The sequence below is a fragment of the Uloborus diversus genome, chromosome 9 (genome assembly GCF_026930045.1).
Source record: "Uloborus diversus isolate 005 chromosome 9, Udiv.v.3.1, whole genome shotgun sequence".
NCBI lineage: Eukaryota > Metazoa > Arthropoda > Arachnida > Araneae > Uloboridae > Uloborus > Uloborus diversus.
This window is the reverse complement of record NC_072739.1, coordinates 155,007,026-155,032,855: the sequence shown is the minus strand read 5'-3', so window position 1 is coordinate 155,032,855 and position 25,830 is coordinate 155,007,026. Positions and strand designations below refer to the sequence as shown.

General features: G+C 33.2%; 1 protein-coding gene across 1 annotated transcript in view; it reads right to left on the bottom strand.

Moving 5' to 3' along the window:
- The window catches only part of LOC129230570 (C-Maf-inducing protein-like), a 305,729-nt gene that overhangs the window by 97,143 nt on the left and 182,756 nt on the right, over positions 1–25,830 (bottom strand). Inside the window, exon 6 of the mRNA XM_054864975.1 lies at positions 4,614–4,721. Within this exon, the coding sequence (XP_054720950.1) occupies positions 4,614–4,721 (108 nt within the window). The remainder of the gene's footprint in view (positions 1–4,613; positions 4,722–25,830) is intronic.

The window sequence follows — 25,830 nt, the reverse complement described above, 5'->3', positions numbered from 1 at the left end:
ATGTAGGGGAATGTGAGGCAAAGTGAAATGGTTAAGTTGAGTGAGTTCTTTCAAAATGAACAAATCGGAAATTTGTTTTGAAAATTACTGTACATATAGAAGAAACGTTGCATTTTATAATAAAACTTACTTTGAAACAGTATTTTTTATTTTTGGCAGTAAATTTAAGTCATCAAAAAAAAAAAAAAAAAAAAGTGGAAATTATTCACTTTTTTTCATGGGGCAAAGTGAAAAATAAATTTTTTTTTCTAATGAAATATTTTCTATTCCATTATTTTTACTAATAATAAAGCTGAAAGTCTCTCTGTTCGGAGGATGTCTGTAGGATGTCTGGATCTCTGTGACGCGCATAGCGCCTAGACCGTTCGGCCGATTTTCATGAAATTCGGCACCAAGTTAGTTTGTAGCACGGGGGTGTGAACCTCGAAGCGATTTTTCAAAAATTCGATGTGGATCTTTTTCTATTCCATTTTTAAGAACAAAAATATCATATGATGGACGAGTAAATTAGGAAATTATTATAACGTGGAACCGTAACATGGGCACAAGCCAATTGGCGAGATACGAAATTATCATAACGTGGAACCGTAACATGGGTACAAGCCAATTGGCGATAAAATCCCCCATACATTATTTGTAAATATACAGGCGAACCAAAAGACCTTTTAATTTTTCTATTACGGGCAAAGCCGTGAGGGTACCACTAGTAAAACATATTTTTGATCAAAAGAATCAGTAAACAAAAGGTTGAAGGAATAAATGAAAAGATAATGAAACAATAAACGAATAATTAAATGAATAAATCAATTAATATATGAAGAAAAATAAATGAGCGAGTAAAAGAATGAATGAATTAGAAAATAAGTGAATGAATGAATAAATAAGTGAATTGCTAAATGAAGGAATGTAAATGAATTATTTAAAAAATGAAAACGTAAGTGATTTATATTAAATGATTGAGTGAGTAAATGAAACAAACTGCTTCATTTTGCACCATCCACTTTGCCCCGTATGTACTTGACTAATTGTACAATTTATTTAAAAAACAAATAAGCTTAATAAATACTGCACTGAATATTAGAAGGTCTCAATTAAAATTTAAAATGGTAAAAAGGAGAAGTTTATCATTTTATAGTAACAAAAGCAAATTTTGACTTACAACAAAATATTACAATATGAGTAACAAGTTTTTTAATTTGCCTGTATTACCAAATGCTTCAATCTTCGGCGGTATTTTTCCCTGGCTGGAATAGACTACATATGGTACTACGTAGTTAAAATAACACCAGATAGTTGGAGATAAAAGCAGAGAAAATATTTCATCATTTCACTTTGTCCCGCTATTTCACTTTGCTTTATGTTCCCCTAAATATCCCCCCCCCTTGTACACCCTTGGTTGTTTTGCTCAGTGATCTAATGCCTGGGTTTTAAAACGCAAGCTGTATTTTTCGATGCTCATCTTGGTTAACAGGTTTTTTTTCCAAGAACAGTGTTTCAAAAAGTACTTTTTTTTTGTTCGTGAATTTGTTCCTTCCATTTCACTTTTTTTGGAATCGTGAAATAATATTTTACAACCTTTTACAAAAAAGGAAGTATTGTATTCGCAAGAAAATTTTCACTCAAAAATCGACCTTAATTTCCATTTTGCTCACCCCCGAATGAATGTTGAGTTTTTTTTTTTCAGACTCGACCACACGTGGATAAGTGCCTAAGAACGTATAAACACGCGAAATATCCATTTTGACGATTCCCGAGTTAGTTACAACGAGTTTTCTCGTGACGTCTGTATGTATGTGCGTATGTATGTCGCATAACTCAAGAACGGCATGTCCTAGAAAGTTGAAATTTGGTACGTAGACTCCTAGTGGGATTTAGTTGTGCACCTCCCTTTTTGGTTGCATTCGGGTGTATTTAAGGGGGTCTTTTGCCCCTTTTTGGGGGGTAATCATTGTTAATTTCGATGTAAACTCAAGTGGCGTACATTTGGCAATATATCGCCAGTCTCTTGGTCGCCAAGTTTTGTCGCCAACGGCGAATTTTTCATTTTTTTTTAATTTTAAAATCTGGTTTCAATTTGGCCACTGTTGGTGATATTTAGAGAGTAAACTATTGAATCACATTAAAATTACCAAATGATGGGAAAATAACATTAAATTGGAGTAAAAGGAAGTCATGTGAGGCGCACATCAGCTTGTCTTCTTCTTCTTGAGAAAATACAATCAAATTCTTAAGTTGTTTTCAAAAAACCTTTAATTACGTATTTGTGTAAAACATAAAATAATATTCTACGATTAAAACGGGGCGAGAAAGAACAACATTTGCACTACATGAAAACACTCCAATAGCCGTTTATCTGATTTCTTTGAACGTTGCAATTCAAAAAAAAAATAATAAAAATAAATAACACAAACGATAATTAAATGAAATAATTCAAAGAAATGTAAAACAATGTAGGTTATAATCAATTCCCAGATCTAGAGCTTGGATATGCCACCTTGCGGTGATTTAAGAAATTAACTAAAGAGGTAAAGAATTGTAATTCATCGCGGACAAGGCAGACGCCTGATTGGACAAGTATAAATGGGTGGGTCTTCGTTTTACCTCTATCAGCAGTCATTGGCGCAGCAGTGCCGTCAATAGTTTATTTGAATTACAAATGGGTAAATAATAAACGTAAAGGAAAAGATCAAATAGCTGTAACAAAACTTATCCTTTAGATATTGTAAATTAAACTTCAGTAAGCTAGTACATCATTTTTTCGTTATACTGGTCATTCGCGCTCATCAGTATATTTTATCCAGCAATAGAATGCCAAAAATGGAACCTAGAGCTCTCAACTTACAATAGATGCACTAGTAAAAGGGGAAAGTAATTTTGAGTCCCCTTCTAGCTTCAAATGATTATCACCCCTTCCTCTTTTCTCCTGTACTAAATAAATAATATCGAGTGATTAAATTTAGGTAATAACTGAACTAAAAGGTGCTTGAGATTTTATTTAACCCCTTCAGACCTGATGTCCGGTATACCGGACATACACTTCTTTTGATAATTGATTTAATTAGTTGATTTTTTTTTCTAGTTGACTCTTTACATTCTGCTTATTCTAATCTGTGAAATAATTTTTCGTTTTCGGATTGACAACACTGACATATAAGGATTGAAAGATAGAGAGTGGCTCATTTTTCCAACCATGGATTTTCATCTGAAAAACGAGATTTTTTTTCCTGATTTTTTGAAAAATATATAATCTTTAATTAATCGTTTCAAACGCTTATATTATGCTTTATAATTGTTTGTAGAACGTTTTATAATGAAGTTTGTTCGGTATTTTATCGTTTTTGTATATGAAATATTGATTTCAAAAATATAAGTCCGGAACATTGGACGTGCCATAACTCTTTTAATTTTTCTCCTAGAAACTCAAAATTTTGTTATAAGATACCCTTTACCATAGTATACTGTGTACCAAAAATCAACATTTTTTGTCCAATATTTCATAATTCCGACTGAAGGGGTTAACTTTATGAGCATTTTACCCATTTTGACACACTCCTCTGCCAGCTTAGAAAGAATCTTTCCCTAGTCAGCTCAAAACAAAATCTACGAAATACGCTATTGAAAATTAACGATTTCCTAGGGCAATATTCTGCTACAAGTTCCGTCAAAGGAAAAAAAAAGCCAAAAAAATTAATTAACCCTAAACTCCAGTAGATAGCGTTCATTGTTGACGACTTTTCCGTTTCTTCATTCTCCTAAAATGACTAGTAAAACAGTTAAGTTACCGGATCCAGTTCAGCTTTGTCAAGATAAAGCATCTCCTTGCATGTACAACGTTAGTCACTGCAGTTTCGTGCCTATTAGCACTCATCAGCCCGGCATAGGAAAGTGACTGAACTGGAGATGAAAAACCTCTTAAGGAAGCCAAGAGTGCCAAACAACTGCTTGCTAATATAGAATTAGCACAGACCAGAAGAGAGACCGAAGCAATGGTTCGGTTCAACTTCTGCTTTAGCCCTGGCTAATGGGCGGTAATTTACTGAATATACCATGTCTTGCCTTCAATCTTCGAGTTGAACCGAACCATTGCTTCGGTCACTCGTCTGGTCTACTAATTCTATATTAGCTACCAGTTTGTTTGCCACCTTTGGCTTCCTTAAGTTGTTTTCCATATCCAGCTCTAAGGCCTACGGCTAAGAGGTGGGGTGTGTGCGGAGAAAAGTCACTTTCCTATGCCGGGCTGATGAGTGCTAATAAGCACGAAAATGCAGACCTCGGCTGGAAATGACTGAGCTGGCGGTGTATTTCATGTATTTCTGCTTTAGTTCTGGCTAATGGGCGGTAATTTACTGAATATGTACAACATTAGCAAAAAACGTTATCAAATTATCATGCTATGGCGCGAGTTTAATTGTTGATGACGTCAGGAGCGTTACTCTATCAGCAAATTGGCCATTTTACGTATGAGGATAACGCTTAAACACGAAATATCTGGATAAGATATGTAACGTAAGACGCATATATATATATATATATATATATATATATAGATAGATAGATAGATTAATAAACTTTAGTTTGTCGTTTGTTTTTTACGAAATTCTTCGAATAAATACCTTGGTGAGAAATTCGCAGATGTCGGGGGTGGGTGTCGTCAGTTCCAAAAGCGGGCTTATCACACAGATGATCTCCTCGTTTAAAGATTTAGGAAGCCATAGCAAATTCTGAAAGGAAGAAAAAAAAATTAAGATAAAATGGAAAATAGTTATTGAAATCATGTAACTGAAAATAATTTCATTAAAAGTAATAATTTTTATTAAAAGGTAATGATGAAATATTTTGCTTAAAAAATTACACATCCGCTTGTAATTTGTTAAGCAAAAAACGATTTGCTCATTACCTTTTTAAATTATTATTTCTATTGAAATATATGAGGCGTTATGCGCGGAACAATATTACCCTTTTCCGTGAAATGACCCATAGTGCATTTTTAATAATATACCAAGAGGGAATAAATAGCATCATTTTAATTTTTCTTTGCAGCATAGTCGACTACGATTAATTTTATGCATAAAAGTACACTGTTAAAAATTTGTTTCAAAAGATGTCATTGAATTTCTTTTGCATTAATAGTTAAGTCTTACAACTATACTTATACTTACTAGGCTTGATAGCTAGATGAAAACACTGCTCAATTCGCAACTGCATCCCATGAACAAAAACAATTGATGAAGAATCCAAGAAGAATGGATTTCGTAAAACTCACAGAAAAAAAATAATTCGCTTACTTCCTTGAAATAAAAACATGTAATGAGGTCTGCTTAGAAATTCAATTCATCAATCAGCGTATTTCACAAAATATTTGCACCAGTCAGTACCGCCCGCCGAATGCATTGAATTGCAAGCAATGCTAAACATCGATTTAAAAAACTAAATGCTAATATGTTATCAAAAACCTGTTTTCTTAAGCGACTGATTTTGTGAAACATGTTAAAATCCTAATGTTTCTTAGCTGAAAGGGGAAAATATTTACTCTTGCTATCCAACGGGACGGAAAATTAGTTCCATCTGTTTACCTTTCTGAAAGAACGTTTTCGAACGATCTAAGAATACAAATTTGTCTGTTTAATCTGTCTTTTTGAATACCTGAAAGACATCTGAAAATAAATGATGGCTTACTGATGCAATAAAATTCAATTTACATTTGAAAAATCAACTATCATATAGCGACTAAAATCGTCGGGTTTTGTTTATTAAACATGCGTAAAAGTTTTAAATTCATTAATTTACAAAGTTGCTAACCCAGGGGTAACATAGGTCAAACAAAAGAAAATACATGACGAGTTTTTTTCTTTTCTCGTCGATTAAGTCGTTTAGTGCATACTATTAAAACTGGAAAATCACTTGGAGTGGTCTTTTGCATTAAAAGAGGGGTCTTTTGTGGCCCTGTAATATGTGTCTGTATTTTTTTTTTTTTTTTGCAAATTTACTTTTTTTAAACATTGCTTAAATTTCTAATCCTTTACAGTTACAAGATAGAGCTGTATACATTACGACTCGGAATGTTAAAATAATATACACCGGATTTTTTTTTCAATTTATACTTCTGGTATACTCAATCTTCTCTATTTTCATAAGCTTAAGCTATGCTTTTTTAAAAATTAAACATAACTTTCAAGTGAAACTCACAAAAATAAAATTTACGCTAAAACGTTATAGGTTTCATATTATCAATTAATCGATTTTTTATTCAGGTACATCGAGACTACCGGTTGTGTCAAATATAGATAGCTTGACACCTCTACTAACGAGACAGTACAGAAAATATTGATGAAAATATTAAATTTTAGCTTACCAAAGCACCAGGGTTCGAAAATATCATGATATTTTCGAAAATATCGAAAATGTCCGATATTTTGATATATATCCGATATTTTCAATCAGCGCAAACTAAAGCCTTCAAAATAGTAAATGCACACATCCTCAAATCACTCTTTATTTTCTTATATTATTATTACAATATGTAGCCTTAAAATTACGGTTTCTTTCATTACTTATATTTAATATTTCATTTTATATTTTTATTTATTTTTAATGGAGTTAATTAAGCATTAGCTGTTTTACTCATTTTGTTTCAGTTTGCTACTTTTACAGCTATATGATTCAGAAATAAAAAAATATGCATTAGTCGGTGCACAATCATAGGACATTTTCCTTTTTTTTTCCTGACCAATGTTTAATATTTAATTAGGCACTTTTAATAGGTATTACAATTGTTAATTGCTAATATATTTATGAACAAAAAATAAAAAGTAATATTACCTTACTTTGTTACATTAATCATGGATTAATACATCATAAAAATACAGTACATAACTTTTGGTTATTTTTAATAAAAAATAAACAAAATTACTATGATTAATAATTAATATTGAAAAAACGGTAGTTGAAAAAAAATATATTGAAAATATCAAAATATCATGATGCTTTCAAAATAAATACCTGATATATATCACGATATATACCGACTGATATGTATCTGCGAACCCTGCAAAGCACATACAGTCATCTAAACCGTACAGGTTGACATTGAATTACTTCATCTTTTAAAAATACATTTGAATTTAAAAATAAAATGTAGAAGCCTCGATGCTGAGCTCGGCAGGCAATGTAGTAACAATCGCAGTACATTATATCACCGAATGGCCCCAAAGTTTCTCGAACGTCGATTTGCAGTTGTTAAAACCACTACATTGTATTATTGTATGTAATACAATAGATTTAAAAAAAACTTGTAATGCTGTGAAGCAAAAATGGAGAGTTTTTAAATATTTAACTTTTTCAAAGACTCGTTCAAAGTTTCACTACTTTTATTAAAGTTTCTTTTTTTCCTCACTTAGTTCAAAGCGATCGAAGTAGCAGGAACGTTTTAAACAAGTTGAATAATTCATTTAAAATGGTTTTTTTTTTTGTATCACTGTTCTTTACTTTTGGCATGAAAAATTTTAGGAGTTATTCTTCAGTTTTATACCAATCGATAACAATCTACACTATTAAATCCGACCGTATTGATATATGTCCGGCTAAAGTATGATTGGCTGTTGGGTGTCACGTGACCATCAAGGCCACGTGACAGTAATGACAAAATGTCCCTAAACTTAGCGCTTTCTCACCAAATTTGGAGCAAAAAACAGGAACCAACTTTGCGATACCTGTTAAAATTCTCGCCAAGATCATAGACTCCAGAAAGATATGGCGTCGTCAAATGCCATAAAATATGAATAGAGCAAACAAAAACAGACAAATTATGGATCACAGTTCTAAAGAAAATGTGTTCTCTCCACGTTTTCCCTCACTCTTCATTTTGTTTAAATAACCTATTGGCTTGTTTTCGTCTAGTTCGGTACTTTCTTTCGCAATCGGGAACTATTAACATATAGCAATCAAAAAACATTTCGTCCACCCAAATAAAGCGTCAATCAAAATCTCGTGCAAAACATTATTTTGTTTCCATTTTTATATGTTTCTTATCTTATCAGCTGCAATACACTTTTTCAGTTTTATGTACTTTATCTCATGAAGGGAAACACTGAAAAAATTGTCTAAGGGCAAGCGTATGGCATAAATAATGCAATGGTTTTCAAGGGAAAAAAAGACTACCAACAGTTATTTAAAAAATAATAACATTGCTCAGTAATACAGCTTTGATGAAAAAAGAGAAGATATGAAAAGAAACTGGTTTTCTCTAAAATGTAGTAATTACGTTCAAGTTAAATTTTTCTCTTCTGTTTGCAAGTTCAAATGTATCATTATATATATATATATATATATATATATATATATATATATATATATATATATATAAGACACTATCATACACTGTATTTGTAACCTGGTCAATTCAACCAAAATGAACTTCACTACTCAATTCAATAGGCGCCATAGGCAGCTCTATGATACTGGTAGAGGACAAATTTAATAGCAATATAAAGATTGAATAAGAAAGAACGAAATTTTTTTTTAAAGAACGAAAAATTCAAAAAAATAACAAATAATAAATAAATTGCTGGATATAAAAAAATCTGCAATAATAAAACAAATCTGAAAACAGCGATTCAAATTTTAACTGCAACCCTAACTGAGAACCAATATCCGGAGCATCTTACGAAGCATTTCATTTGCAAGCTTGTGGAGGATTTGCGGTAGGTCAATTTTTCTGTTCCTTGAATTTGATTGTTATGCGTTCTTTCTTTTGATATTGAGTTCAATTGCGAATTTTGTTCTCTTGTAGTTTAAATTAGTTATGAAATTGTTCTAATTATCTTTATATAAAGCTTGTATTTTTGGTTTGTAAAATAATCATTGTTCTTACTTCGTGTCATGCTGATATTCTGGACTTTCGGCATCCCGATTTGCTTGTTTTGTGAGATGTCGGGGACTAGTGCTGCTTTTTTAGGCAATTTCGCCAGCAGCACTCACGAAACATCTCATGGTTTTTCCCTACTCTTAGGGAGTAACTCCCTGATGAAGCCCCAGGGTATTTTGGAATTTTTCAAATTTTCGTTCTTTCTTGTTCAATCTTTTATATATATATATATATATATATATATATATATATATATATATATATATATATATATATATATATATATATATATATATATATATATATATATATATATATATATTTTGGGCGCATGTTTGTATCATTTATGGAAGAAATAAAAATCTAGAACGTATTCTTCCAATCATACGCATTGGGTCTATTTTATAGATTATAGCAACATTCTCCGACTGCTACGGGGAAAAAAATCTGAAAATAAAATAATCTCAAAAGAATGAATGAAATTGCGAGTTTGCCTCTGAAATATATAGAAGAACTTAACTGCTGAGAAATAAGTTCAACGACCTCTGTTTTGGCAAAAAGCCAATTTCTACTTTGTATTGAAAAGACCCACTTTCTTTAAGTAGCTATGTTGACGGAAGAACTCGAGATCAACAACTATTTAAAATGCGATGAAATAGCAAACGGGGATAGTGGAAAGAAAGAAATGCATTGGAATGAATCACAGAGGATTTCCTTTAGACTTGGAAAAAGAAAATCTCACAAGTCGAACTTCTTATTAATCTTTGATACGCGCATAGGTCTTCTTTATCTCATTATAAAATTCTTTATCTTAATAATAAAACTCAAAGTCTCTCTGTCTATCAGGATCTCTGTGACGCGAATAGCGCCTAGACCGTTCGGCCGATTTCCATGAAATTTGGCACAGAATTAGTTTGTAGCATGGGGGTGTACACCTCGAAGCGATTTTTCGAAAATTCGATGTAGTTCTTTTTCTACTCCAGTTTTAAGAACAAAATTATCATAAGGTGGCCGAGTAAATAACGAAATTATCATAACGTGGAACCGTAACATGGGCACAAGCCAATTGGCGAAATACGAAATTACAATAACGAAGAACCGTAACATGGGTACAAGCCAATTGGCGAGAAAATTCACCATACATTATTTGTAAATATACATGCGAACCAAAAGACCTTTTAATTTTTCTATTACAGGCAAAGCCGTGCGGGTACCACTAGTAAAAATAATAAGATGCAAAATAACTAAACAGATGGAGCATGATATGAAAAACAATAAACTTTCAGCTGGTCAAAAGCAATTTCCAATGCAACGCGCTAAGAGTTTTAACTGATTAAGAAAAAGTTAACGGAAACATATGGATTACAACATTTGTGTTTGATGTGAATCGGTGTGATTTTTTTAATGAAACTTTTTTTTAAACACTTCTATAAAATCATAAAGATAATAGAGTTCCTATGATATTCAGTTTCTGGAAAAAAAAAAAGAGATAACTTATTTAAAGGGAGGTAAATTTTAATGAGAAAAATGTTTGATGTTTTTGCTGTAAAAAACAAACCTAACGTCTTTCTTTTGTACCACGACGATGGTTTCTCCCCACTGAAGTTTACTTCCATATAAGGCACGAGGAAGTTTAAGTTGCAACACAAAACGAAAGTTCTGCTGGTAAAATTGCGTCTAATGTTACGGGAGAATGGGGTTGTTTCCTTCAGTCAAAAGTAGTACTTCTAGTCACTGAAATTGATAAAATAAGCAAAAAAAAAAAAATAACATGGACCCAGAAAATTCTTTCATTTTCCCAGCAATTATTTTTTAATTAATTTTTACTTCCTTTTACAAAAAAGGAAGTATTGTATTCGCGAAAAAATTTTCACTCAAAAATCGCCCTTAATTTCCATTTTGCTCACCCCCAAATGAATGTTGAGTTTTTTTTCCATTCGACCACATGCGGAAAAGTGCCTAAGAATGTATAGACACGCGAAATATCCATTTTGACCATCACCGAGGTAATTACAACGACTTTTCTCGTGACGTCTGTATGTATGTGCGTATGTGTGTATGTGCGTATGTGCGTATGTATCTCGCATAACTCAAAAATGGTATGTCCCAGAAAGTTGAAATTTGGTACATAGACTCGTAGTGGGGTCTAGTTGTGCACCTCCCCTTTTGGTTGCTTTCGGATGTTCCTAAGGGGGTCTTTTGCACCTTTTTGGGGGGAAATCATTGTTAATTTCGATGTAAACTCAAGTGGCGTTATAATTTGTCGGACACTTGGCGATATATCGCCAGTCTTTTGGTCGCCAAGTTTTGTCGCCAACTTGGCGACAAATTTGGCGGAGTTTTTTTTTTTTTTTTGGTTTCAATTTGGCCATTGTTGGTGATATTTAGAGAATAAATATTGAATCACATTAAAATAGCGAATAATGGGGAAATGACATTAAATTGGAGTAAAAGGAAGTCATGTGATGCACACATCAGCTCGTTTAAAATGTCCGATTTAGCAAACAAGGCGTGGTCTTGATGACGTCACAAATGATGCTCTTTGGCGCATTTTGTACCGCGTTTCCACGTTATGATAATCAAGAAGCGAATTAAAATCGCGCTCTACGCTTGCTATCAACCCTATCGTTGCCAATACACGTGTGTTAAGATGCGAATTTAATATTTTGCACTGTGGATGGCAACACAGAATGGCATTTCATCATTTGTGATGTCATGGGTAAGAAATGTAAACAATGAAAGCGCAACGATTTAAGTAATTTTTTAAAAATATTAAACTTAAACAAATTATTTAAAAGATGGTTAGATCCTATGTTTTTAAGCATGTTCTTTCAGAAAAAAAATACTTTTAAAATTTTGGAAACGACACAATTGACTACCATTTACATGGCAACCAAATTATACTAAAATCTTGCACCTTCGCAACAGTTTTGTGGTATCACCATTTTTAGCGACTGCAGATCTGCCTTTCAAGCCCTCCACTGTAAAAGAAAAGTGTGTAACTTTACTCCGTAAAAGCGGTGGTAGCTTAGCTGACTCCACAGCAATGGAGTAACTGGTAAAACTGGTGTAACGCTCATACGTTCTACCAATTTAATCAGTTAAGTTACTCCATTGCTATGGAGGAACCACCGGAATAAAGTTACACAAAGTGCAAAATGCTGTCACCGTATTTACGGAATAAGGTTAAGCATTTTTTTTTACAGTGTCTGCATCCAGCAAAGGTATTTCAAGTTACTCTTGAATATCACTGTAAAACTTGGAGAACTTCAACTTCATCGGAAAAAATGCTTCTTACAATGGATTCTCGCTTATGTGCACCTTGAGTTCAACGAAATAGCTGATTCCTTCAGTGTTGCCAGATGGTCAAATCCAGATTTCCCCAATTCCCTTCCAACTTTTCCCCAAAAAGCGATGTTTTCTACCAAAATTCCCCAAATTCAAAAACTATTTTTCTACTAATATTTTCATAAAATGAATCTACTTCCTCTAATATTTTTGTCTCTTGAAAGAGTTTTTTTCCCCAAATAGCCAAATTTTCTTATAAAATTCCCCAACTTTTTTTTTCTCTTCCCATCTTCGCTTTTTTTAAAAAATCTTCTTTATCTTTATCTTTCTTTATTATCTTTACTAATAATAAAGCTGAAAGTCTGTCTGGATATCTCTCTGTACGGATCTCTTTCTGTCTGCCAGGATCTCTAATGAGCATATAACGCCAAGACCGTTCGGCTGATTTTCATGAAACTTGGCAAAGAATTAGTTTGCAGCATGGGGGTGTGCACCTTTAAGCGATTTTTCGAAAATTCGATTTTGTTCTTTTTCTATTCCAATTTTAAGAACATTTTCCCGAGCAAAATTATCATAAGAAGGACGAGTAAATTACCAAGTTATCATACGTGGAACCGTAACGTGGGCAAGTCAATTGACGAGAAATTCATCTTGCATTATTTGTAAATATACAAGAGGACCAAAAGACCTTTTAATTTTCTACTACGGGCAACTGACTAGTGCCACTAGTCATAAATACAAGCGCCTGACCAAGAGATAAGAAATAACCAAATACTTTTTTTCTACTCGTATTTACTACTTTGCTTCTGTATGTACATTTAAACAATGATTTTTGTATGTATTTATCCAAGAACACTCTTCATCACACTTGTTTTTACCTGATTCACGTATTAACTAGTTACTCACGCAGAACATTAATGCGAATTCCATAGCATAATGTTCCATATAATGCAAAATGCGAATTCCATAAAGTTCAGCAAAACTAACTAATGCTGTTTGATACAAACCCACTACTTCTAGACGCAAATTTAAATACGAAGAAAATTCTTTTTTCCCCAGGTTTTCCCCAAGGAAAAAATTTTTCCCCAAAGAATTCCCCTCAAAACCCATTTCCCCAAAATTTCCCCAGAGAGCACCAGATTTCCCCAAAATGGGGAAATTTCCCCAAATCTGGCAACACTGGATTTCTTTGCTAAAAATGACCTAGAGACCTAAACCAAAACACAGCCTCAATTTCGCTGGCAGATACAAATGCTTTTGCAAAGACAAAACTTTTCGCGCCCTTGAGAATCAAAGCCCATTCTCAAATATTTCGTCTTGATATTGACAAAAAAAAAAACATTTAAAACTTTGAATTTAAATTATGTTTTTCGCAATCCCGAGCTGTGGCGGGACTCTACCCATTGGAGTTATTGTTTCTAGAAACGGCTCCCCTCAAGCCTGCCCCTCCTCTTCGGCGGTTATGCGTGTATAGTTGTGTGTGCGTAGACCTTTGTGAATGTGCGTTGGCGTGTGTATGTGTGTATGTGTATGAGCTTGCGTGTGTGTAGGAGATGGGCACCACCGACAAGAGAAGCGGATTCCGGGGGACAGTGCTCAGGAGCGGAGGAGCAGCGCCTGCAGAGGACGGTGGGGTTGAAAAAGGAACCAGACGCCAAGGACGGTTAAGTCAAAACAATCAGCAATCGTGATTGCTCAAAAAAAAAAAAAAACACACACACACACACACACAGCCGTTACTTTCATCAGACTAAGAATAAAACATCGTAAAAACACGAAGATTTCAGCAGATGAGACTAAAAAATATCAAAATTGAGGCAACTATATTGACGAGAAACTTACACTACATCATGTTTTCAGTCGCTGCTGGCCTTTATATCAAACTATCCCACAGAGGAAGATTTATACTTTTATAATGCTATAACCATAGCAAATACTATCCAAGCATAAGGTAAATACCTTTGTGCAAAATAGTAAAATAAGAAATTACAACGTCAAAAAGCACAAACTGCAGGCAGTGAAGCAGTCACGGGAGGGGTTTTGGAGTTAAAAACCCTCCCAGAACACAAGCACATTCATTTCCTCCGTTAAAATGAAGGGGAAAAAACAGAGTCTTTGAGCTTTTCCAAGCAGAATGGGTTTCAACAAAATATCTAACTGCTTTTAATGATCGAGAAGTAGTCAGAAATTATTTTTCAATTCTTAAATATAAAAGTTGTATTTCATGATGAGCAACCCACGTCTCCCCTTGTATAAGATAGCCAAAATGGTGTCAATAAAGCTCTGGTCCCTCAGCCCTTCCATCACTGCGCAAATACTTTTTAGGGACATCTAGAGAGGAAGCCTGCCACACCGGACTTTCTGAGGCTCTTAACCAATTCTCATCGAAAGTTCGAAACCGTTATTAGCTAGCCTTCATAAAGCCATAAATGCATTTGAGGAGGAGGTTTTAAATGATCTTGCGAAAAACACACAAAAAATGAATATAAGATTAAAATAAAACTAAAAATAAATATTCTGTGCTTTTTCCCCACTTTCTTCGTTTCATAGCGATATCAGTACGAATTATTTATTGCTTTTAATCAGTTACATTGAATGAATAATTACTAATCTGTAGAAATTCTTTGATATTGAATAATTATGCATTGTAAATGAATGAGAAAGAAAGCAACAATTTTCGATTTTGAAAACCCCTCCCAGAAAAAATTTCTGGCTGTGCCACGGACTGCAGGTTACAACAGACACGTGTCTCGTCGTTAGAAGGAACGCCTTTTTCAATGCAAAAGAAATGAGCTTATGGATGAAAAGTCATTCGACAAAAGCGGTTTTGTCGGATTTCTTGAACGAATATAATCCCTCATACAAACGCTCCAACTAAACGATGATATTTTTTCAATGTCTTCCAAACCAAATAAGCTCCTTACAGTAGCCATTAGGATGCTGTCACACATTTTGCTCACTTCTGAAAGAAATAGTGCCACAAAATAAGTCTCCGATTATAAACTATAAGTTCTCACTTTCTTTCACAAGTAGGACACCAAGAGAAATACAAAAAAACTGGAAAGATTCATTTGTAATTCATAGCGAAATAAATTTCTTCTTCGCAGTGTCCAAAACATAAATGCTCTTTTGCAACAAATAAAAAGAAACCAAACAATGATTCAGCAAGCATTAAACTATTCCTGGGTCGTTGAACCAAAGATTAGTTTTTCACCTCGATATGAAGGATTTTATTTGTGGATACACAATTATTTTTCTTTCATAAAGCAAGATGATATTTTTTTTGGTTAGAAATAAACATTTTCTTTCTAGATCTCCATTCCTAGTTTATAGAGTTGGCCTAGATTTTCCTTATTTGCAATTGCAATTTTTACGAATGAAAAGCAGAATTGATGTCTTCTTCAATCTTCAAGGTTTGAAGAGGGAAAGCAAGAATAAACATTTGCATTTTTTTTTTCGTGAAGAGAAAGAAAAATAAAAAAATGTCAACAATACGGTCCTTGAGTAAAGAGAGAGCAGTAATCCCAGAAGGGAGAAATGTGGTTATTTATCGCTCAGATCATTCCTGCAGCTCTGAAGCAGACAAACATAGGTTGCAATAAATAAGATGCAGTCGAACTCACTTTTATAGCGATCACTGATTTAACGAGAACTTGGTCTTAACGAGAGAATCAGAAATACAGTCGAACTCGCTTATAATGCTCCCTGAATTAACGATAACCCGGAATTAACGAGAAAATCAGAAATACAATCGAATTCGCTTATAACGTGCCCTGAATTAACGATGACCCGGCTTTAATGAGAAAATCGGAAAAAGTTTCCTGAATTAACGATAACTCGGACTTAACGAGAAAATCAGAAATACAGTTGAATTCGTTTATAACGAGCCTTGACTTAACAATAACCCGGATTTAGAGGGGAACAAAACAGAAAATTTGGGTGGTACAATGTTAATCCTTTGAGATCATAACTAGTTTTTGAGGAGCAAACCCTGTAAAGCGAGCAATATTTTTGTTATTCATAAAGTTTCTATCGATTTCTAGCTCAGATTATCCTTTCTTCAAAAAAAAAAAAAGAATGAAATAAATATATAAATAAAAACAAGTTCAACATTTTGAAAGCAACCAAAAGTTTGGGATGAATCATAAAATCATGACCTTTATTGAAGTGAAACTTTTTATGTGAGGGCTTTGAAATTCTGACCGGAAAACTTTTTTTCTGACGGAAGTGACGTAGTTGTTTTTAATTGTTGATAAAAACAATAAAAAGTGATAGTAATTTCAAGTTAAAATATTTCCGCTATTTTTAAATAATGCAGGTTTCTTTGATTCAACTATAGTCACCAGGAGATCGATATGTATCGTTTACAGCGCTACGATTGGCAACCCAGGGAATTTTATACCAGCAATTTGCATATTTAGTTTCTATTTTCAACAACATGTGGCATTGCAGGTATACGAGAACTGCAGAGAAATTGAATAAGTGACATCTTCATTCGGTACTTTTTAAAGCAATCTGAAATTAGTTTTTGTTAAAATTGTGAACGCCGTTGACTTTTTATTGAGCAATCACGATTGCTTATTGTTCTCATTTAACGATCCTTGGCGTTGTGGTTCCTTTTTCAGTTTGGACCAGGGGCGGCCTCTGCAGCCCCACCGGCCTCCGGTCCTGAGCACTATCTTCTTTTAGCCGCTTCTCCTGGTCGGTGGCGTCCATGTCCTACACACACACACACACGCTCACAAACATACACGCCCACACACACGCATCGTTACGCACATACACACACCACACACACACGCCTAAGTGCATACACACAGGTCTACGCGCACACACAAGCCTATACACGCACGCACGTGCGCCTGCACACACAACTATACGCACGTAACCGTCCAGGAGGAGAGGCAGGCTTGGGGAACTAGGGGAGCCGTTTCTAGAAATTAACTCCAATAAGTAGGGTTCAGTCGTGATTGCGAAAAACATAATTTGAATTCAAAGTTTCAGAATTCAAATTAATTTTATTCTTATATATATATATATATATATATATATATATATATATATATATATATATATATATATATATATATATATATTTTTTTTTTTTGGTATCAGTTTTTGCAAGATTTTCATACAGCGCCACTTGTTGCCAGAAACGATAACCAAATGTGCAAATTGGTAGAATAACATTTCCTTGGTTCCAAAGCGCAGAGCAGCAAACGGTACATTTCTATCTCGAGCCGTTTTTCTTTTATTGATTTTTAAAATCCATCAGTCATTTTTGGGGCACCCCTGTGACACAACATTGTCACCATTGCTGTCATGCTCACTATTTTTTGCTCTTGTGTGTTGAGGTTTTCTTCTCTATCTCTACTAATAATAAAGCTGAAAGTCTGTCTGGATCTCTGTGACGCGCATAGCGCCTAGACCGTTCGGCCAATTTTCATGAAATTTGGTACAAAGTTAGTTTGTAGCATGGGGGTGTGCACCTTGAAGCGATTTTTCGAAAATTCGATGTGGTTCTTTTTCTATTCCAATTTTAAGAACAAACATTATCATAAGATGGACGGGTAAATTACGAAATTATCATGACGTGGAACCGTAACGTTGGAATAGCGAATGAACATGGCCAATTGGCGAGAAATTAACCATCCGTTATTTGTAAATATACAGGCGAACCAAATGACCTTTTGATTGACTACTACGGGCAAAGCCGTGCGGATGCCGCTAATTCACTAATAAAGGGCATTACTGCATCGTTGAAATGACTATTTGTGCTGCCCTCCCTCTCCCCGTTTTGTGCTCTTCTTACCTCAATTCGAATAGGATTCAGCAATGAAAACAGTATTTGTTATTATTTTAACATTCTACGATAGTAATCCGCCTACACATACTCTACAAATAAGTAATATAAATATAATGGCATATTCATGGAAAAATTTCCCCGACTGCTAATGATAAGAAATAGGATCTACCAGATAAACCTGTTTACTCACACATCAGTCGAGAAATATGTCCCATAAATTGTAGAATAAAGTCCTAAAGCATTTGGAATACTACTTCCTATAACGAATTCAACGTTTCATCTCTACATAGTATAAAATGAAGTCTCCAAAAAGGGTCTGTGTGCTTGAACTCGTAAAACTCGAGAACTACCCGGCCGATTTTGCTGAAATTTTCACAGTTTGTTCCTTTTAGTCATGAGAAGGTTTGCAGACCAGTTCGACAATTTGATGCATAGTTCTTTTTTTATTCCATTTTTTTAATTCCAATTTAGGCCCAATTTTCATATAAATTCCCGAATATGGGGGGGAGGGTGAAAAATTACTCTCAAATAGCAATATTATGTATCGTTGGGAAGGGAAGAATTTTCCGCGTTCTACGCAATTCGTTCCAATGCTCTAACTTAATTGCGGCGGGAGTTTTTTACGTTTTTAGCTCGAATTACTTAAGGCTTAGCTGAAATTTAGGCACTACTTTCTTCATTAAATCCATCCATAAAAAGTGAAGGAATTGTCCCAGTTTTCTTTTTGACAGCATTGGAAACAGCTGCTTTTTTTACTCCAGATCTAACTCGACCTAAGGTCGAAAGTGTAACCCTCTATCTCTATTAGAAAAAAAGTTACAAGCGAATTAAATGAAGTTCAAAAATCTGTTCTCTATACAAGTTTTTAACCATTTTATTTTCCGTTTCCACGGTAACGCTTTTTGAATCCATTGTTTATTTTCATCTTTCTCATTTTCAATTCTTAAACTTATTTTTTTTTTTTTTTTTTTGTTTCCATGGTTACGCCTTTTAAATCCATCTTTCTCATTTTATTTTAATTTCTTAAAAGTATTTTAGTATACGTCGTCATTGTTTGGCGAGAAAATTTTGCATGATGGTTTTTTTTTTTTTCATTTAATCCTGGTGTTTGAAGATACTTCACTTGACACAGTTTTTTTTTTTTTTTTTTTTTTTTTTTTTTTTTTTTTTTTAAGGTAGACCGGGCAAAGCCGGGCAACGCAGCTAGTCGTATAATAAAGTCCTAAAGCATTTGGAATACTACTTCCTATATTCAACGTTTCGAGGAACTAAAAGTCTTTCATAGACACTCAATGACCTCTCCCCGTCTAAAACTGGAGAAAAATGACGTAACTTTTAGCTATAGTTGGGCTCGAATTATAATATCAGTTTAAATACAAACTTTCCTGAGGGAAAAAACAGCTTTCTAACAAAATTAAGATCTTCGGCAATTAAAAAAAAAAAAAAGAAGAAGAATTGTGAGAATCCTGTGTAACGTTGAAGTTAAGAAAAAGATAAGAAAAAAATCTTACTTCTTGTAATATTTCGGAGATGATTTCTAAAGGAGAATTATAAATGCAGTCATCTTGTAGGGATGTAGTAAGGGTCATCTCTACTAGGCCCTGAAAGAAAAAATAGAGCAATGTGTAAGAATAAATACGTCAAAACTATTTTGATAAAAATTCCAATCACTAACCAAGTCCACGGGAAAATCCATGGATATCAGAACAAATAAATAAATAAATAAAATAGACTGAGTTACCTATGGTTTAAGAGCAACTGCTAAATTAATCAAGAATGCAAACTATCATATCAACACAAAGTAAACTACTGTTCATTTTCTTTTTAATGTCTTCCTTAAAAAGGACATAAACTGTTTACAAATCGTCTAAAGAAATTCATTAGAAAACGATCAATAATAATAAAAATAATATTTGTGATGACAGCAGAAAGATCGTTTAATAATTTTCGTTTTAACGTGAGAAAATAGGAGTTAACAATACTACATATGAACACAAAAAATGAACCTTAGTTTTTAAACGCTTTGACCCCCCCCCCCCCTTCCGAAAAAACACCGACATTTATATTATGTTTGATAAAAACAAGCAATACTAATTTGTATCGTGTAATATTTCTTTTAAAACCCCTAATTTTTAAACCCTCGTCCCTTCTTTTGTGAAAAAAAAAAATAAATAAATAAATCAAGTATAATAAAAACATTAATTTGAATTTTGACATCTTGAATTCAAATTATGTTTTTCGCAATCTCGAGTGTGTGTATGTAGGCGTGTGTGTTTGCGTGTGGGGGTATGTGTGTTTTTGTGTAGGGGGTATGTGTATGTGTGTGTAGGCATGTGTGTTTGTGTCTGTGTGCTGGCATAAGTGTGTGGATAGTTGTGTATATGAATGTGTGTGTGGGGGGGGGGTATGTGTATGTGTGTGTAGGCATATGTGTTTGTGTCTGTGTGCAGGCATGGATGTGTGGGTAGTTGTGTGTACGTGTTTGTGTATCTTGGTGTAAGTGTGTGTATGTGTGTGTGTGTGTCTGTGTGTGTGTGTAGTTGTGTATGTATGCGCGTGTGTGTAGGACATGGATGCAACCTGGAGACGGCTTTCGCTATAGGAGCAGCATCGTGAGGACCCGGTCGACGGTGATTCTGAAGAGGGTGGCGGAAGGAAAATAAAATCAAAGGACATCAAAACAGTCAAATGAGAACAATAAGCAATCGTGATTGCTCAAAAATAAAATGAAGCGTTTTTAAATGTTTAATTTAAAAATTAAGTTGTGTGAATAGTGTCAGTGTAACAATTTAGGGTGTAACGCTAGAGTAAAATTAACAAATTTAAGTGTTAAAAATAACTTAATCTAAATTATACTTCCCACGCAAACAAATTTAAGCTCCAGGCAAAACTAACTCGATAAATTGTTTTTTTATGCAATAGTACTCACTGAAAATTTTAAATATTAACCTTAACCTCAACTATTTAATGCAAAACATACGAGCAGCTATTTCGATTTTATGTAACTGTAATTGAGAGAAAAGTGTTTTTAAAAATTCAGGATAAAAATATAGTATTTTTTAAAAGCTTTTTCCTTCCATTTATGCAGCTTTATAAATACAAAATTATGCTCTTACCAGAAAAGTAAACATTTATTGATTCAAAGAGATTTTATGTGCTAAATAAATAAAAGTAACGAAATAAATAATTTCCAAGCTTCCAGCGTTTCCCTTTCAAGAAAAGTAAGCCACGTCATGAAAACTTTTCATTTTTAATTGCACTTAAAAATGAAAATATCTAGACAGCCATTCAAGGCTTTTCAGTACGAATAACTTTTCCATTAAAAAGTATGTCACATTTTAACGAGTTTTAGTAGTTTAATTTCTTCTAAGAATTCAAAACATTATTTTTATAAACTTGTGTTTCAACAGAAAAACGAAAAAAAAAAAATGACCATTTTATTTATTTCAAGTTCTGTAATTTAATTAAACGAATATTTTTTGTCAGGGCCGTAGCCAGACTTTTTTTCAGGGAGGGTTTTACCAAATAAATTTCCGTGAAATCTAAATGATCAGTTAAATTTTATTTCATTTGATTTTTGTTTCAATAGGTTATTTAAATGAGGGGGTTCTTCTTTAAGGGCATTAACATCATCAAATCTAAAAAAATGGCCTATATATTAAACTAGTGGTACCCGCACGGCTTCGCCCGTAATAGAAAAATTAAAAGGTCTTTTGGTTCGCCTGTATTTACAAATAATGTATGGTGAATTTTCTCGCCAATTGGCTTGTGCCCATGTTACGGTTCCACGCTATGATAATTTCGTAATTTACTCATCCATTTTATGATATTTTTGTTCTTAAAATTGAAATAGAAAAAGAACCACATCGAATTTTCGAAAAATTGCTTCGAGGTGCACACCCCCATGCTACAAACTAACCCTGTGCCAAATTTCATGAAAATTGGCCGAACGGTCTAGGCGCTATGCGCGTCACAGAGATCCAAACATCCACACAGAGAGACTTTCAGGTTTGTTATTTAAAAAGAAAAGAAAAGAAGAAAGATAAAGAAGTAAAGAAAAGAAAGATAAAGAAAGAAAATTTTCAGAACAAATTATTTCCCATTTTATTAAATTTTTGTGAAAAATGGGCTTAAAATTGGAATAGAAAAAGAACAAAATCGAATTTTCGAAAAATCGCTTCGAGGTGCACACCCCCATGCTACAAACTAACCCTGTGCCAAATTTCATGAAAATTGGCCGAACGGTCTAGGCGCTATGCGCGTCACAGAGATCCAAACATCCATACAGAGAGACTTTCAGGTTTGTTATTTAAAAAGAAAAGAAAAGAAGAAAGATAAAGAAGTAAAGAAAAGAAAGATAAAGAAAGAAAATTTTCAGAACAAATTATTTCCCATTTTATTAAATTTCTGTGAAAAATGGGCTTAAAATTTTAATAGAAAAAGAACAAAATCGAATTTTCGAAAAATCGCTTCGAGGTGCACACCCCCATGCTACAAAACTAACTTTGTGCCAAATTTCATGAAAATCGGCCGAACGGTCTAGGCGCTATGCGCGTCACAGACATCCGGACATCTAGACATCCAGACATTGAGCTTTATTATTAGTAAAGATAAAGGAAAGAAATCTGATGTGTATACTACATAACTTAACCCAGTGGCGTCGCTTCGGGGGTACGGTCCGCCCGGGTGACACCCGGCTGGCGGGTGACGCCCAAAGTGGAATTGCAGGTTTTTGAAAAATATGAAGCTAAAATACATTTTTGAGACTACGAATTTGAAAATTTTCCAGGGGAAAACACCCCGGACCCCCCATTTTCCCTCCCCACATCATGGAGTGAATACTATAGGGGAAGATTGCCGTGTATGAACCCGTCCCATGACTAGACCGCAAAGATATTTCCCGTACCAGAGTTTGCCGCGTAATCAGTTTTAGTACTTTCCTTTGTCTGAAAACAGTCTACTGTAGAGTCGTCAAGTAGCTAAAATTATTTCATCACATTGTTAATCGGTCAGAAAAGATTTCTAGCATTATCTTACTTATTATTGAGATTTTCATTTAGCTATAACATGCTTTGAATATCACTGATCAATTAAACGTGAACATTGATTTAAAAGAGTGCCGTTTCAAGTAAAATTCCCCATACATCATGTTTCATAATAATTCGTTACAGCAGTAACACCTATAAGAATATTCAAAATGACGTAGTTGCTATCATTGAACCGTTGGAGGTTTTCACGAATGGACTACCTGGCAAAGTGGTTCATTCATGAGAAATCAAACATATTGTAGCAACTTCAGATCAGTTTACCTTTGAAAATTGCTCAATTGTTTTAAAATAAATACGATAATAAAAAAAATAATCTCAGTAATTTATAAAATTCTTATATTTTATTATAATTTCAAGTCAAATTTTTTTATAAAACTGATTAAAAAATTCAAAAATAATAATAGTTTCAAATACTTTTGCTATATCAGAAAAATGCAAAAATTAGTAAAACATGGCCAGTGGACAAGTGAGAGCATGTAACGTGCTACAGTAGCATACAGAATTAGTGTCATTGACCGTAACGAAGTCTGCCAAAGTCCTGAAAGCAAATTTAATGGAAGATAAAAACGGTTTGTTGTTACCTTAGTCACTTGTTACAAAATTAGAAGATAAACCCTCCGAAATAGGAATATGATTAGTGAATCATATTTTGAAACTAGAAAAGACGTTTTTGGATTTACTTCCGAAAAATTGGGGGAATTGGCATTTCAAGAGGCTGAGAAAAATAACATGTCCCGCAGATTTATTAAGACAAAAAGTCTGTTAGTACTATTATCTGGTAGATTAAGACTTATCTTCTGGTTTCAGTATTAAAATGGTCAATACGTTCTCTGACATTTTAGAGATCAAGTACAATCTTGCGTCGAACGATAAGTTCAAAAATCGATTTAACAAAATTATCAACTGTTCAAAAGAGGTTAAAAAGATATTAGCTAAGAACAGTGTTGCAAAGGTTGGGAAAATATCAAGTGGTGAACGAGGTGTGATGACAACAGCTGTGGGTTGTGCGAGTGCTGGGGTTTTTTTATGTTCTTCTTATTCAAAAATAAAAAATTTTAGAACATAAATCTATTTTTCTATAACATATTGTTATTTTTAGTGATTATTGATCACCTGTTATAAATATTTGTAGGTTACGCATTAATTTTTTAGTTTGAGAATGTGGTGCATCGATGGAAACTGGATGGTCCATCCATAGCAACCGGTTGCCATGAATGCACCACATGCAAAAAAAAAACAAAAAAAAAAAATATTTTTAAATGTTCATTCTTTATTGTGTATATTTATCATGAAAGTGAATATTATTTTTCAAAGAGAAATATACTGAGAAATTGTTCCTATAATTAACGTGAAATTTGAGCTGGATTTCCTTTCTAAAAATCGAAAACAGTTATGTGGTTCATTGACGGCAACCTTCACTACGCAGGGCGAGATTCATATTGTCAATACTTAGACCTAATAGCGACTTCTTACAAAAAAAAAAAAAAAAAAAACTAAAACCCATTATCTTCCTTAGTGTTTGAGATACGCGTTTGAAATATTCAAAGAGCCATCAATTTCATACACATTCTTATCTTTTTAACCCATCGACGGCCTGCACATTTGCGTCTAGGGCAAATTATATGGAAAAGGTTCAGTTTTTATTTGTCTTTTGCACAGTAGCCCACTTAAAATTTCGTGAAAACATAAATGCAGTTGTTTCTGAAAACTGTATGTATTTCATGTTTGCATAGAATACATAACCTTTTTTTTTTTTTTTTTTTTGCATTTGTAGGGGGTGGAATAACATCACAAATCATCGCCCCGGATGTTACCCATGCTAGGTACGCCACTGCTTAACCCCTGTTAAATATTCGATGTATTTTTAACAACTAAAAGAATAATAGATGCATGTACTCATATATGGAAATTCGAAGTGATACAACTTATTAAATTCATATTTTTGGCAGTTATAAGATATGTTATAACGCCAGAATAATATCGAGTTTAGCAAATTCACATTAAAAGAATTGTGATGCATTTGCTAGCGTCAGGCATTCAAAATGCGAAGGAAAACGCAGTATTGTTTCGTGCGAAAGGATATTCGCAATAACTACACTAGAAATGAATACTGCAGATAAAACACATATTTTAGAATTCTTTAATAATACTGATTTCATTTTTCAAGTGAAATTAAAAAATAAATAAACAAATAAAAAATAAAATAGTAATACTAATTTTATCAGCAGAAAAGGTTACAAAGAATTTTTTTTTCCGAATAATTTTTAAAAATATCGGAAGGAGTTTGAACACTCACTCGGTGAGTTTGAAACCCACCTCTTAAAATACGGCCCTGTTTTTCGGATATCTATATAAATAAAACAGAGACTATATGTATATATATATATATATATATATATATATATATATATATATAATATATATATATATATATATATATATATATATATATATATATATATATACATATATATATACATATATATATATGTATATATATATACGTATATATATATACATACATATATATATATATATATATATATATATATATATATATATATATATATATATATATATATATATATATATATATATATATATATATATATATATATATATATTTCGAATACCAAAAAAGTACCGAGCAGTTCAAATTTAATTTTTAGAACCCAAAAATTGCGTTTTTCTATAGTATGAGAGCGAAACAATGCTCGCCAAAATTAGCATAAAAATAATACATATAGAAACTCTTGATTTTTTTCTGCATCAGATAAAAAAAATTTCCAATGTTCCAAGTTAATTAGAACATGAATTATAGCTGT